Source organism: Lepidochelys kempii, chromosome 7, assembly GCF_965140265.1.
Source record: "Lepidochelys kempii isolate rLepKem1 chromosome 7, rLepKem1.hap2, whole genome shotgun sequence".
Taxonomy (NCBI): domain Eukaryota; kingdom Metazoa; phylum Chordata; order Testudines; family Cheloniidae; genus Lepidochelys; species Lepidochelys kempii.
Genome location: NC_133262.1, coordinates 5,761,716 through 5,778,167, shown reverse-complemented (window position 1 = coordinate 5,778,167; position 16,452 = coordinate 5,761,716). Strand labels below are relative to the sequence as shown.

Here is a 16,452-nt window from a genome sequence, read left to right as displayed (position 1 = left end):
GCTCTGCAGGGGACTTAAAGGGCCGGGGCTGTAGTGGCTGCCGGAGCCCCACGCCCTTTAAATCCCTGCCTGAACTCTGCTGCCCGAGCCCTGGGGTAGCAGCGGCAGGGCTCTGGCAGTGATTTAAAGGGCCCCGGAGCTCCAGCCACCACTACCGCCCCGGCCCTTTAAATCCCCGCCAGAGCCCTGCTGCCGAAGCCCTAAGGTAGCAGGGGTGGGGCTCCAGAGTGGATTTAAAGGGCTGGGGCGGTAGCGGCGGCTGGAGCCCTGCGGCCCTTTAAATCCCCGACAGAGACCGGCCACCGCGACCCCAGGACTCGGGCAGCAGGGCTCCGGCAGGGATTTAAAGGGCTCAGGCAGCTGCTACCACAGCGGAGCCCCAGGCCCTTTAAACCTCTGCCAGAGCCCCGAGCCCCAGGGTAGCGGTGGCAGCCGGGAGCCCCCAGGGCTCCTCCGCGATTTAAAGGGTCCGGGGCTCCACTGCGGTAGCGGCAGCTGGAGCCCTGGGCCCTTTAAATTGCCCCCGAGCCCCAGGGTTCCCAGCCCCCTCTGCAGCTGGTAGCTCGGGGGTGATTTAAAGGTCCCCAGGCTCCCAGCCACCACTACTGCAGCTGGAGCCCCGGGCCCTTTAAATCAAGATTTAAAGGGCCCAGGGATTCAAGACCCTGCCTCTTCCGGTTGAGGCCACGCCCCCTGCTCAGGACTCCAGCATAACGGTAAATCCTCTAACTTACTTTCACCCCTGACAAGAGGTAAGTTTCCGGTGTCAACCATTTTTTTAAAAAGGCAGTCCTATAATATGTATTTACAGTAGAACTGTGTGAATAGTTGAATTTAAAGGTTGGCCCTAAACAAATATTTTGAATTACTTGGCAAATTGAAAAAACTTAAAATAAATAAATATCCCTCCCCGCATGAAACCTTCTGTCTGATCCCAAATGAAACATTACATATTCAAGACTTTTTTTTTAAACCTGGTCTGGTTTATAGTGGAAAAGTCATCAGACCCTACTTATATATGTTAACAGTGACATTATTAATTGTACACATCCTCAGACTTTTTTAACAACAATTTTTATACATTAGCATCATGTAATTAAAACTTAAGAAAAATATTTTTTCCCCCACCAGAACTAAGATTTTTACCAGTCTCCATCACAGTTTTATCAGAGGATACCATTTTCAGTGGATATCACTGAAGTTTAGCAGCAGTTCAGTTTTCTGTCATGATGTGCCGAAAATTCAAACTTTACTCCATACATTTATTAGGAGGAATGTGTCCTACCTTGCATGTCAAAGACCTAGTACAGGGTTTCTTGGTTTCCACATCAATGACGCCACAGTATATATCAGGATCAAATTCTCTCTCTAGCAAATGCACACAAATATACCATTATTGTAAAATCAGAGAGATTAAAAAAACATTTTTTGAAAATATTGGTCAGAATTTTAATCATAAAATATATAACTGAACCTGTTCTCAAGACACATGCGTTTAATACTAAATATTAGAAACTGCTGAATTTTAAAAACATTTCCTTTTTTTCTAGTTTCTGACTGGTTGAAATTTAGGCCCAAATCCTGCAGCAGGATCTATACAGACATTTATGACTGTGTCAAGTCTCACAGCAGAATCAAATTCTTCACAGCAAAGGAACATGTATTCATGTAAAAATAACAACCGACTTAAAAGGACACTATATCAGTTTGAATAGTGATGTCTGAATTTTTTAATTTAACATAAGTAACACCCAAAATTACTGTAACTGAAAGATTAGAGAAAACCATTTTCCTGTGTTTCAGTTTACTTTGTGTACGCCATTCAGTTTCCTCTGTATGGGTGGGTCTTTCACACAGCAACAGAAAGACATTTACAGGAATAAGAAAATGTAACTGTAAACCCCCCAACATTGAGGCACTCCAAGGCAGGTATAATACCGGAAGTCAACTTTCTGCACTGTAATTAAAATCTATCGACTACCTGTTTAAAAGAATGTTTTTGATTATATTTATATCTTCATACACTACAACTACTATTAATATAGCAAGCAATATTTTTTAAATTACCTGACAATCTTTTATGTAAGAATTTCCTATTATTTGTACTATCTTCTGGTTTCTTTTCCAAAAATGGAGGCACCGAGAGAAGACCTTTACCATTCAGTATCTGTCCAGGGGAAGGCAAAGGTGGCTTTGGTATTGAGGGACAATTAAGGCCAGTCTTTATTGAGGAACTCACAGTAGTAGAACAAGTTGGACCAACAGCAGTTTTCAGTAGTGCACCATCTATCTTTGGATGAATCTTTTCCACTTTGACAGATGGAGTCATGCTGTAGTTAGTGGGAAATAAAGGAAAAGACCATCTGCAAATAACTGTAGTACCCCATGGTCATGATTATCAAAGCTACCGAATAAGTGCTCCATTACTCGAAAATATTCTGAATTGTTCTATTCAAAACAAAAACATAGGTAATAATAATTCCCATTTTAAATTGGTTAGTCTCTAAGGTGCCACAAGTCCTCCTTTTCTTTTTGCAAATACAGACTAACACGGCTGTTACTCTGAAACCTTTATTTTATATATATTTTTTGCTACTTTCTGATGTCCACAATAAGATGAAAATCAATCCTTTCCTGCTCTCTTTACACTATCTCCTCAGAAACATTGCTACAGCATCAGCAAGGAACTGAGGATGTGTGGTTTAGCAACACAGATAAATGTACATTACACAGTTATAGGGTATTGCACAAACAGCTGGGATGGCCCAATTTTGGCAGAAGACCCAGTGCAAGATGCCCTGTTCTGGGGACAGCAAATTATGGTGCGAGTACAGCAATCAGATGTGTGCAGGTCAACCCTTATGACCGTGTGTGAAGTACCACACAAGTCTGGATCAGATCACGCACATCAGATTATAGGATCTGGACCTATTTTGGAATGGTCTTCACTGAGAAAGATTCAAGCTGCACCTACATAGGATTTCTCCTGGAGCAATGCTGTTGGTTTGCCTATGCTGTAGATCAGTGGTCTCCAAACTTTTTATGCCCAAGATCACTTTTTGAATTTATGGGCAACCCAGGATCTACCCTGCCCCTTTCCCAAGGCCCCGCCCCACTCACTCCATCCCCCCCTCTCTCCGTCACTCGCTCTCCCCCACCCTGACTCACTTTCAGCTGGCTGGGTAGGGGTTTGGGAGGGGGTGCGGGATCTGGGCTGGGGCCAAGGGATTTGCAGTGTGGGAGGAGGCTCTGGGCTGAGCCTGGGGAAGGGGCTGGGGTGCAGAAGGCTCCGTGCGCTGCCCCTCTCTGCAAGCACCACCCTGAAGCTCCCACTGTCTACAGCTCCCTGTTCCCGGCCAATGGGAGCAGCGGGAGTGGTGCTTGCAGGCAGGGGCAGCAGGGCTGCACTGGCCACTTCCAGGAGTGGCGTGGGGTCAGGGCAGGCAGGGAGCCTGCCTTAGTGGTAGCCCCGCTCCCCCACTGGAGATCGCCATCGACTGGGAGATCCTCTAAGATCGACCAGTCAATTGTGATCGACCAGTTGCTGATCACTGCTCTGCACAGATCTCCTTTAGAGCCTTCCCAACAGATCACTGCATTTCATCTTTCATGACCAAACACACAAAATACTTAAAACTGTTACAAATCTTTGCACCAGCTTCTGTGCAACTGAAAACATTTCAATTGATTCTCAAAAGAATATACTCACATTTTATCGTGGGGAACTTTGCTATGTACCGGATGCATTAACCTATTGTTTCCACTGATCTGCAGCTTGTCTTTGGGTGATTTCAACAACTTGGAATTGGATGATGATGCACTAGTGCCTCCACTGGATGAGCGATTGCTCCCACTTCCACTGCTACCTTTGCTCTTTGAAGACAAAGATGAAAAGAGGGAAAATACTGAAGAAGAGGGAGGGGTCAAAGGTGGCTTGCTGGAGGAGCTGTGTCTTCTTTCTGAAAGGAAAACGAGTGTTTGTAAATCTCAGAGTAAACATAGAAACAATTCCAAAGTACCGTACTTCATCATCTGCTCCATTAAAATTGTTCCTTTACCGGTCCGGGGGTGCCCTACCCCACACAAGCCCTATAGGGTTCCACACATCACAACCATGGTGTACTGAGACTCCCTTCAATGCTGCTCCCTAATCAGTCACTGGAATGACTTTTAACTTGGTGAAGTTCACTCCTCCACCAACAATGCTTAGCTGAACAAGCTGCCTTTTAAAAAATACTTCCATGTGCCTCTCAATCCACGGAGCACAAGACTCGGAATCAGATCCAGGTCTCCAACATAGGAAAGCACAGAACTATCACTAGGCCAGCCAAGCTTAACTCTCACATTTCATCAAGAATTATCAAATGTTTTGTTCTAATGCCTCCTAACGGTCAAAACAGTAATAGGGTGAAAGAACTTTCACACTAATCTTTTGCCACTGCAGGCTAAGCGGTCTCACAGTCCAGTTTGCACCCCAGGGACCCCACCACACTCACTCTCTGGTCTATTAAATTAGTTCCCAGCAATAAAGCAATTTAGAAAGCCAAAAAAAAAAAAGCCCCCAAAAAAACAAAAAAAACCCCCACCTCTTACATCTGGAACACCATTAAGACACTTCTAGATTTATACTGTAATTTTCCTGGGAGCAATTCTCCTCCCCTTTCATAATCTGACCAGACCAGTTACGGCAGAAATCTATCTTACAGTATCAGACCTCAGTGACTCAACGCATTCATAGGAAAAATAGTTATCCAGGTGCGTTCTTTGTTTTTTAACCGTGAAAAAGACACCTGAATTGCTGAACTGAGAGCAGGCAGGTTCCCATAATGTACGTTTCAGAAAAGAAGTGACTGAGTTTATGGAGTTACATTTAATAAAAGGATAGCCATGCCATTAACATAAACAAATGTTTAGATATATTTCATTTCAAACTTATAGCCTGTAGATTTTAAATATGTATATGTGATTACAGTTAATTGCCGAGTTCCACTGCCTACACATCTCACAACTACATGGGATATCCAGTTCCATCTGCATACAAACATGGCAATAAGCCATTCACTCACCTAATATCTGCGTAACCCAAACTCCCTGTGGTTGCTAGATAACACAGATAGACAGCTATCCTACAGGCATGTCTGTGTCTCCACCAACTGGCCAAGTGCAGCATACCAGACCACAGAACTAGGGTGCATGTGTGGAGCGTGAACAGGCACTTGCTTGTTGTTAGTAATAATGTTTCTTCTCAGCCGATACTGTTAACATTGCTTAAGGCCAACCATTTGGCTATTCCAATCTCAGAAATGGCCACAGGGCTATGACAAAACCTAATTAAACTGGCAGGAAGCTTGCCCATCAAGTTGTGACAAAATTGCAATGAACTCTGTCACCTGTTGGGTATACGTAATGATCATGTCCCCCACTCTATACATCCTGCATGATGGCCCATCAGGCACAGGGGAACGTGCAATACTTTGCTGAGATTCTGCTAATTCAATCCAGGAAAAAAATTCCTTCCCATCCCTAAATATGTCACTCTGTGCCCAATCAGGACCCCAGTTACAGGTTGAAGCCATCCACAGAAGGTCACCAACCCTGTGCCAATCTAGCCAGCAACAGCATTGCCACCCCCAACTCTCAGCAAGAGCGTCAGGGAGAAGTAACCATGGAGAAGCGAGTCAACCTCTCCCCACTAGGGCAAGAAAGGTGGGGGGAGCACCAGACTGAGGCCAGCAAACTCGATCCCCAAGCATTTGGGAGCAAGAATTTTAAACATGTTCCTGGATGCTGAACTAAGGTATTTATAACTGAGGAGATGAACAGATTAGATCAGGAAACTAGAGTCATGAAATGGGGTCTGTAACTGACTCACTGAGTGACTCTCAACAAGTCCCTTATGCTCTGTACCTCTGCTTATCTCTCTGTGAAATGGGTATAATTATTGCCAGCACCTTACAAGGATATTGTTTGTAAAGAGCTCTGAGATCCTCAGATAACATTTTCCACAGAAATATAAAATAATTGCAGTAACTATCACCACTTTTTCTTTAAAATACCCGATTTAAAATGATACAAGAAATCTTCTATGATGTCCAATATTAACCACTTAACATATTTACAAAACTAGACATTGTACAAGAGAGTTTCAAGCAAAGCATATTAGCATCTTATATCCTAGTAAATGGATGCGCTTCTAATATGACAAACCGTTTATTGCCAAATGTCTTTTTATAGTAATGGCAAGAATCCCTGGGTAGCTTTGATAAGTTACTATTTGAAGGCTATTAGTTCAGTGAAGTTTTATGATGCAGCTAGGCTCCATACATGAACCATGACAGTATCGCTGTGTGAATTACTGAGATAAATTAGTCAATATCCCCCAAACTACTGTATATTTAGCAAATTCAAAGTCCAAATACCTGTCACAGTTAAAAATAGTTTTTGATAATGTCATAGGTCACCAATGTGATCTATTTTTAACTTAATTTAATTTATTTAAAATAAGAGAAGGGTGTTACTTCATTTAAGTGTGTTCGGAAAAGAAAAAAGGATTAGGATAAAAACGGAGGTTATCATCTTGCAAATCATCATTAGTGTTAAACTGTGTAAAATACCAATGTTATCAATTAATCCAAAGGATATGAATACTGTCTTTTTCTAGTGAGGGCTGTTCAATTAGCCCTGGATTAAGGCTGGACTAAAAGATGGCCAGACTATACTGTTGTTTGTATTGGTATCATAGAAGGAAAGCCAGTCTTCGTGCAAGTAAAATAATACAAAAAGAAAAACCCTTTTAACTGGTGATAATTAAAGAACCGACCTAGGGGGCTGAGACTGTTACTCAAACATCAGGGTTACAAACCATACGGCACAAACCCATGTTGTGATCAATATTTTTAAAACGGTGACCTGAATCAGCGTGTTTTCTTTTGTGCAGACCCTGAAAACTTTTGTCCCTTCATGGGGATATCTTGATTTTGCAGACTAGATATTTATACTAATATGCAGGTTCTTCACTAACTCAATGGCATTGTGATATTCCCAATAGCCACAATAACTTCAAGCTCTAGACTGCCTGCACACTTGGAATTTTAGGGAATTTCCACAGCATTGGTCTAGCACCAACGGAGCTTTCCAGCTGCTGCAAATGGTGAGCACTAGAGTAGGCCAACCACCAACATTTTACCACTGTCCATTAAAATGAGCTATGCTAATGGTATACACACGGTTGAACAAATCCCCAACCAGATCCAACAGGTGAGGATCTAGCCTCCTGTAGAGAGCCAAGGGCCTAATCACCAGAATTAGAACTCTTCTTTGCCTTGATGCCTACAAAAAAACCTGACAACAGTTAGGCTGCTGCAGTTTGGAGGCCACAGCCTACCATGCTGACCAATATTGTCCTACTTTACAGCCCCACCGGTCTATATCCATCGTCTCTGGTCTTACACTTCCCTGTAAACTCTCTGGGGCAGGGATTGTTTCTTTGTTTTATATTTGTACCATGGGGCTAGGTATAGGACTGCGCTCCTAGGCCCTGAGATGATAACCATGATAAAACAACAATAATAGAATTGTTCAAGCATAAAGATTGGCAATTTTTTTTTTTCCAAAGTATGGACAGTAGTTAGGGAGAAGGACAACTAGAGAGTTTAACATAAAATGGAGGTTTTCTAAGATATGTTTCAAGTACCAATAGAAATGCTTATTTTAGAAATTTAGGATAGCAATGCAATCTTTATCCTGCATATCACAGAGAAATCTGGTGCAGATGCTATGACAATAGAGTCGTGTATATAAAGTACTCATAATTACAGTAGGAACAGGTTTTGAAAAATGTACTCACCAACAATGATTGAGGGAAAGGGATGCTAATATATCAGTTTCTGTAGATTATAATCTTTCATTTTTTTTTTAAATTAAGTTTCTGGCCTTTATGACCGCAAAGAAAACCATCCAAATGTAGTTAAACAATTTCAATGTCTTCCTGAGTCTGCAAGTTTAAGTGGGGGGGGAGGAGGGGTGTGAGAAATTAACAAGATTCTGGTCACTTTCACGGTTCAGAACTCTGTGAATAGCAGCAATAGCAAGCAGTGAAGTTATTGGTGGGGTAGTAGGATCCACCTGATAGCAGTGTCACTGTGGACTACAAGGATCAAGCTTTTATGTAATTATGGGTCGTCATTTGAGAAGTTTTTCTGATGGTAGGTTGAGACATAACAGAGGCAGTCTACTTGTGCTGTTTGTTGCGAGGAGTTTTTGTGAGTTGGTAATACTACCTGTTGCTTGTGTTTAACGTAGGTTGTATGCTGAAAGACTTGGCACAAGGCAAAATGAATAGGACTTTTTGGCAAAAATTAATACATTTAAAGTTAGGGGCCAAACCCCAAATTTAGGTACCTAAATAAGTAGACTGATTTTCAAAAGTCCTAAGCATTTAGTAGTTCGTGTTGACTTTAATGGGAGCTAGTGGGTACAATCACACCTCTGAACTCCCTCTATTTTTGCAACATCTTTTTCAACAGAGCATGACCAAGATGATATGCCAACATATCAACATTATGGGAATGAGAGATAACAGTCCCACTCTATGGGACTTATCCATCATAAGAATGACACCACTAGTAAGAACACCACCTACAATGCTCACATCCCCTTCGACCCAAGGAACCCCAAACCAACCAGTGAATGTACAAACAAAATATGAAAAAAATCAACCTACAATCAAATAAAAAGGAAATTAATAAAATCTAGCAAATCAAAACCACAAACCTTACCTCGGAATTTTCACCCTAAAAGGGAAAAGGGACAGAGACTCTAGGAAGTCCACTATAGACTTTGCTATTGATTTTACATGGAAGGTGCTCAGATACAGTACTATAATGACGGGTGGCAGTATAAACCCTATATATAAAGATATAAGCGAGATATAAAGCTTTGGTGTAGTTATATCTGGAATACTGTATTTGCTTTGGGGTTGCTCAGCATCAGGAAGAAAGTGACCTAATGCTGCCAACTCTCACGATTTTCTTGAGACTGGTGATATTCTTAAAGACTTAGCATCTGTAGTCATGAGAAACTTTTCCCCCCAGTCCTCAAAATCCTTGAGCAGAGCTTGAAAACTTTAATTCTAAAAGGATTAAACATCAGAAAACAAATAAAAAGAACTGCATATTTTAATAATGATCATTAAGCCAATCTCAGGTTTTGAACACTTAGGGATGGCAATACTGTTGAAAAAAGGAATGAGTTCAGATAACACAAACAAAAAATGATGAAGGACCAAGCATGTTTATTGCACGTTTTACTTTTGCTTTTTTCCCTGTTCACATACAATACCGAAACAGCTTATGAATTTCTTAAATCTTTTCAATACTATTCACCAAATAATTTTGGCTAATTATTTCCAATCTGTAGATTGCATCCATGCAGTTCACCAAAAATATTCAGTACTCATTTTAGCTCTTTTAGGGTTTTAGTTAGACTTAGCACACACTTATATCCTGAAACTGGAAGAGTGTAATTCAGAATCAAGCTTCCAGTGAGAATACTCATTTATTAATTCAAAATTTGTTTTTAATATTCTCCAATATATTCTTAAAATTAGCTATTTCTGTTTATACTCTTGACAGCAAACTCATTTTCTCAAATGAACCAAAAAGGAGCATTAACACAGTCAAAATGCTCTACTTACGAGGAACGATTAGAAGAATCAAATATTCATTACTTGGTTAAACTATAACTAGGAGATGGGAAGAGACTTGACAGCAGTCTACAAACTAACACCAATGATGGAAAGGAATTAAGGACACAAGTAGAATTAATGAGATGAAATTAAAGGCGAATGTAGGTTAAATATCAGGAAAAGATCTGGAGATTAAAGATCTGTTAGGCTGGGAAACTATCTCCCAAGGGAAGTGGTACAAGCTCTACTTTATAACTAGACTAAACTCCAGAAAATATACAGTAGGGGAACACAATCCTGCCTTGGCAAGGTCGTCTCTAATTTCTTTGGCCAATACTGAGCCTGGTACTGACAATCATGAGACAGATGCAGTTTGTCACAGATGCACAACCATCACTGGAATATGGGGCATTTGCGGGCAGAAGTGAGGTGCAAAAGGGGTCAGTGAATTTATAAAATAGGTTTTGAATTTTAAGTCACGTTTGAATTAAAACCTGAGCACCAGCATGTTAGTCAGGAAGATTTATTTTTCCAAGTATTGTAATACATTAAAAGATGTGTGAGAAATAATGCAGAACAGAACAAAAAACATTTTCAAAAGAATAACTGTAAAAGTTTGTATGTACAAAGTGTTTACCTAATTTAGCAACACTGAATGTATTGTATTGAGGGGTTGTGGAAAAATTACAGACCGTGGAGATTACATATAGTATTTTGTTTTGATCTCCATCTCAAAGAGCCTTACTTGAACAGTTTTGGTATATTAATATATATTCACAAAATTAAAAAAAAAACAAACAAACCAAGCTTGTTTTAGGCTTTCTTCTCCTTCAGTTGCAGATGCTGTATCTGTTCTGCTTTGGGTATATGAGTCAGGAAAATGCCCACCAAACATTAAATGAGAACCTCTTACACTGTACAGTGTCCATGAAATAGGTTATAAAATATTAAAACAGTAAAAGTAACTAATAGTGTAATGCTGGAATACTAGGAAATGTGGACTCAGTCTTTTTATAACAGATCATTACTTTTATGGTGGTACATTATCAATAAAATAAAATGAGGCCTTTTCCCCTCAGCTATTTCCAAGCCTTTGATCTCTAATTTTGGGTAATCTGCTTGTCCCTGTTTGCTGCTGAATGATTTACCAGAGGTGGGGATACTATTACTACCGGTAGTTTGGGACGATATGAATGGGAACCAACAGCTGCACAGTTCAATCACATTATTCTGCCAGCACATTTAATGATATTATGTCTCCATCTTGGTGTTACATTCACATTTTCAAGTGAGATTTCTTTAAACTGTGTCATGTAAAAACTAGTTTAAGGAATACAGCAGCTTTTCCTTGTGTGAGAAAATTTAATACTCTTCTCCAAACTCGACATTCATTTTAAAGTACGGCTATGTTGAGACGTATTTAGTATCAGTTTGATAATGTCCTTTAATGGAATGATTACCATACAAACTTACTGAACACTCAAGAAGATCTGGCATACTATGCTGAACATATTACATTGCTTAACACTGCTTAATCATCTGCCAATATATTACAGTTCCCATTTATCATTATCTATGACTCAGTCTAAAAATATTTTAAACTAATTATGTCCAGGTGTTTTACAGTTTCTATAACATCCTTGTTTCCTCCCCTTCACACCACCATTCTCCCTAAATCAAAAAACTATACTTTAATAGTATCTGATGTGTCTTTTATGTGACAGCTCAAAAGGACATTTCAAATGGTACAGCAATGATTTTTCAAGCTAATAACTTAATTCCAGTATTGAAAGTCTGTTTAAAAAAAAATCAAAAAGATGTAATCTAGATTGTGGACAAACAACTTAGAAGTATTCTGGTACCCCCGTCAGACATGCACTAGGCACACAACAAACCTGCTGTCACACAGAAAAGTAAAAACGAAACCACTCCATATTTTTTTGACTCTCCAAGAGCTCAATCCTATGAGGTGCTGAGCACTCTCATCTCCCCATCAAAGCCCATGGAAGTTGAGGGTGCTCAAAACTTTGCAGGAGCTTCATATAAATATTAGAGCACATTTTTAATGAAACCCCTAAAAAACCCAAACATCTTTACCAATAATTTGCACGTGGCTCATTCTCCATACAGTGACTAAAAAATTACATAGATCCAGAGTTAGAAATCCCCTGGAAAAGGGCATACATTTTTTCAATTTCTATTACTACAATAACCATACTGAAAGATATGTTCCTGAGTACCAAGGACTCATGATAGAGCAAGACATGTGAAATGATTACTGCCTAAGCAATACAGAATACTGCAATAGAAAAGAAAATATCCGCTTGAAATCCATTCAAATTTTTTAAAAAGTTAAGCGGTTTCTAGAACTTCACTTGCCCCGTAGTCCTACTGCCAACGTTTGGAGTGTTGTAAAAGCATTTCAGTTTTTTTCCCTTTTGCTGTGTGAAAGCCTCACATGTAGAAAAAGGGAACCAACTGACTACACAGGGAAAACCTTTAAACTAACTACACACAAAGTGCTGTCAAATGCATAGAGTAAACTGGAGGGGGGGGGGGAAGCAGCTGATTACCTCTTTCCGTTAGTACTAGGCTGTTGTATCACTAGTGGGTAAACAGTTTTCAGATAAAAAAGTGTGATTTTTAACCTTACTTCCCCTTAAGACTTACACCACATCAGAAGGTCTCTCTTGTATAAAGTTGAAGAGATTGTTTTATATAAATCACCACTCTCATTGCCGTATGTTTAACACGGCAGGTATCAGAGCAGCAGCCTTTCTAGTTTTCCCGAATGTCCTGTTCAATATTATACTTAATTTAATAACCAAATCTTTCAGACACTTTTGGTGGTTTTCATTATTCCTGTATGTCAATTAATAGGTATGGACAACAGAATATAAAACGAATACATCAAAAGTTTTGTAAGCTCAAGTTTTTGTACTGGACTCCTTATGCAAGTATTGGGCAATGAATCAAACTGACCTGTGCCAATGCGAATAGAACACATGAAAAATGAAGCAACCCCACTCAGCTGAACACACAGAAATCTACTTCTATGAAAAATGCTGCAACCTTAATTTTCATTCACAAGGCTACAGCTGTTTCACTTACTTACATGTAAGAATTTAGTTCAGACAGTGGAAGTACTTAGACATACATATGTTTTTGCTACAAAGAGTCAAGAATGGTTTTGTTTAAAATCCATTTTAAATTTGTTTACTGTCTCACACTTCTAATTTCTCCTACAAAACAAAGATAATAAAAGTGCTAACAAGAACATTTCACATCTTCCACTAAGCAGAAGTCCCAAAGTGTATGATTTTCATATTTTGCTACTCTTCAATTGTGTTGGTTTATTGTTAAAGTGTTCAGACTGCCCCATACAGTATTATTCAGACAAAACACTGAAATAACTAGTTTTCATACAAATCCATATGAACAAGGAAATTTAAAGTTGAAACTGATGCTTCTTTCTGCAAAGTAGTTAGATCACTGTGGAATTCCATCCATCAGGCAGTACTATATCTACAGAAATAACTAGGTACAACAGACCACTGAAGATACAGACTTAATTTCATATTTGCATTTCATGTGTGTGTCAAACGGAACATAAAAACAGTACTGTATTTTATTGGTTTCCTTCCTTCCATTGCCAGAGAGGTGCATAAAGCTGATCCAGTTACAAAAAGGACACTGATTAAAATAGTATTTAAAAACCTCAAAACAAACACCCATAGACACAGTACACAGGGTTACTCTTCTAGCAGCACGTGGCTCGCTGAGAGCAATCACCTATGAGATACATTGGTCTGCTGCGCACTCACTCACTGCTGCTTCATTATCATGTTCGAATCATGGGGCCTAGATACAAGGATTCTGCCTTAATCTTCAATTGATGTTCCTTTAATCATCAGATCAGTTTTGTTTGCCTGATAAACCAGGATTGGGTCAGTTCATTTTCTATTGTGTGGTGTTTAAAAATATGTTATTTATTGAACAGACTGTGTTTAAACAACTGATATTTTCCAACACAAGAGATTTACAAGGACAAATCCTTCTGAGAGCACAGGTTATTGATGTGATAGAGTACTAAGGCTCATTAAGTGATGTTCCAATCTATCAATCCAGTCTGGCTGTAATACATGTTCACTAGAAACTTTGACTGAGAATTCTTGTTACATTTTTGTAACAATGATAATGCAAGTGACCAGCAGAGGATATTAATGTAATAACTGCTGTTGAGCAAAATATCAAAGGGTACATAACAAACAACAATATAGTTATGTCACACCCTTCACACAAGAGTTACACCACAAAGCCACCGTTTTGAGGTGGGTTAGTTAAGCTAGTAATAACACAGTAACATTGCAGTTAGGGTGACCAGAGGGACTTGTCCGGGTTTTTTGGTCTTTGTCCCGCGTCCCAACCGATGCATGGTCGGGATGCCAACCGTCCTGATACTGCAGCTCTGGCAGCTCCCGCCGCCTTTTTTTGTTTTTGTTTTTTTGCTTCCCCCTTTGTCTAGATATTTCGTCCGTTTCATCTGGTCACCCTAATTGCAGTGTATCAAGAAATGCAACTCAACTGCATGGCACATCCTGCAGGTCAATGGTTCTCAACCACAGGTACGTGTACCCCTGGGGATACGCAGAGGTCTTCCGGGGGTACATCAACTCACCTAGATATTTGCCTAGTTTTACAACAGGCTACCTAAAAAGCACTAGCCAAGTCATTACAAACTAAAATTTCATACAATGACTTGTTTATACTGCTTTTGTACTACACACTGAAATGCAGGCACAATATTTATATTCCAATTGATTTATTTTATAATTGTATGGTAAATATGAGAAAGTCAGCAATTTTTCAGTAATACCGTGCTGTGACACTGTAGTATTTTTATGTCTGATTTTGTAAACAAGTAGTTAAGTTAGTTGAAACTCAGGGTACACAAGACAAATCAGACTCCTGAAAGGGGTACAGTAGTCTGGAAAGGTTGAGAACCACTGCTGTAGGTATTATGGCATTTTACGTTTGTATACTTCTAGCATAATGGGGCCCCGGATCCTGGCTCGGGGTCCCTAGGTACTATAAATAAGTAATATGCATAAACTATTTCACTAGGAAAACAGTGATAGAAAATACTCCTTAGGTGCAAAGTTAACATTGCTTCTGAAATCTTAATCCCTGCATTTCCTGATTTTAAAATAAATAAATAAATAAGTATGCTTACAACACAGTGTGTACTCTGCTTTGCCTGTGATTCACAATGCCATCATTTAAAACTCTGATTAGGATCTGATGGTGACACTTCATTAAGAGTATGTCTAGCGTACAATAAAAGGTGTGTCTTTTGTTAGTTAGCACGTTTTAAAACGTTAGGGTTCACCTCCACAGATAACATGTTAAAATACAGCTTGCCCTGTCCACATTAGAACTTCAAAATGTGTGAGCTAACATGATTTAAAACTACACCTTAAGATGAGTGGAGTAGCAGAGGAGTGAGTTCACATAGGTAATGCTCTTGTTCGGCTGGAGTCAGTTTTCTATCCATTTTTATTGAAATGTTTATATCTTCCTTGTAGAAAAAGACAGGGGCATTTTTTTTTTAATTTAAATCTTCAAATTTGCATAATACTGTACATCATAACAACTACAAAGGCCTCACCCACCTCATCCCACAGGAATGAGGATTCACAATTCTTTGCATTTACAGATTTGTTCCTGCCTGTGATGTTAAAGCAACTTTCTGGAAGATTCTGCTGGGTGCATGTCAGTGAGACAGCCACAATCTCTCTCACGCTGCTGTACCTCCCGACAGCCTCTTCTTCTGTGTAAGCCCGACCGTCAAGCCAGACTGGGAGAATATGCAGCAGTATCAAAAAAGGGGGGAGACTTCATTAGACTCCGATGAAGTCTTAGCTTAGCAAATATTGACTGAGCATGGTCAGAAGAGATTTTTCAGACCCTAATACATTGAATTTACCCCCTTCCAACCACATGAGAAATTACTCCTCACTGAGAACGATAACAGTGTTACTTTTTAAACTTCAGTTGTCCTTCTGCATCCTTGTTTTCAATTTTATTTTTTTTTACTGCTTTAGGGCCTCATTGTGCTAGGCACTGTATAAACAGATAGAAAGGAAAGAGTATATTTTTTCCTCCTTCCCACGGTCATCAAACTCAAAAATATTACTGAAAGGATTTTTCCTCAAAACTGCCCATAAAATAATCACCTTCAGGCAGAGAAGAGAAGGTTTCATAAACATTTAGAAAAGTTAAGAGCATGTGAAAATAGGGCGCTATCAAGCAAATTGTTTTTGCTCCCCCCCCGACCAAATTGTCCAGATGTCTTGCTATAGTAAAAAGAACAATAATTAATAATACCCAGCATTTATCTATTCAAAAAATGGTGCCAACATTAACTTCATAACACCCCTGTGAGCTAGGTGAGCATTATTCTTCCAATTTGCATATGTCAAGAGGAGCTGATGTAACTTGCCTAAGGACATATAGTGAGTCAGTGACAGAGGAAGGATAACATACAACTCCGAATCTCTTGGTTCTCAACTCTGTGCTCATCTCCTCCGACTTTGCTGCCTATTAATTGCTATTGTAACAGCACCCAGAGGCCCCAATCAGGGACCAGGCCCCCTCTGTGCTAGGCCCTGCACACACATACTCAGTGAAAGGATAGTCCCTGCTCCAAAGAACTTCACTATTAACTGCTTAAATACACTCATTTTTTCAAACTGATTTTAAATCCA

General features: G+C 39.6%; 1 protein-coding gene across 5 annotated transcripts in view; it reads right to left on the bottom strand.

Moving 5' to 3' along the window:
• Positions 1 to 16,452, bottom strand: part of ATXN7 (ataxin 7) — a 127,556-nt gene that overhangs the window by 14,155 nt on the left and 96,949 nt on the right. For 3 of the 5 annotated variants that reach the window (XM_073350988.1, XM_073350987.1, XM_073350989.1), the window contains exons 6-8: positions 3,710 to 3,959; positions 2,068 to 2,363; positions 1,286 to 1,368 (exon numbers count right to left, since the gene is read on the bottom strand). In XM_073350988.1, coding sequence (XP_073207089.1) covers positions 1,286 to 1,368; positions 2,068 to 2,363; positions 3,710 to 3,959 — 629 coding nt within the window. The remainder of the gene's footprint in view (positions 1 to 1,285; positions 1,369 to 2,067; positions 2,364 to 3,709; positions 3,960 to 16,452) is intronic. The other 2 variants (XM_073350990.1, XM_073350986.1) reach the window with 1 other exon arrangement.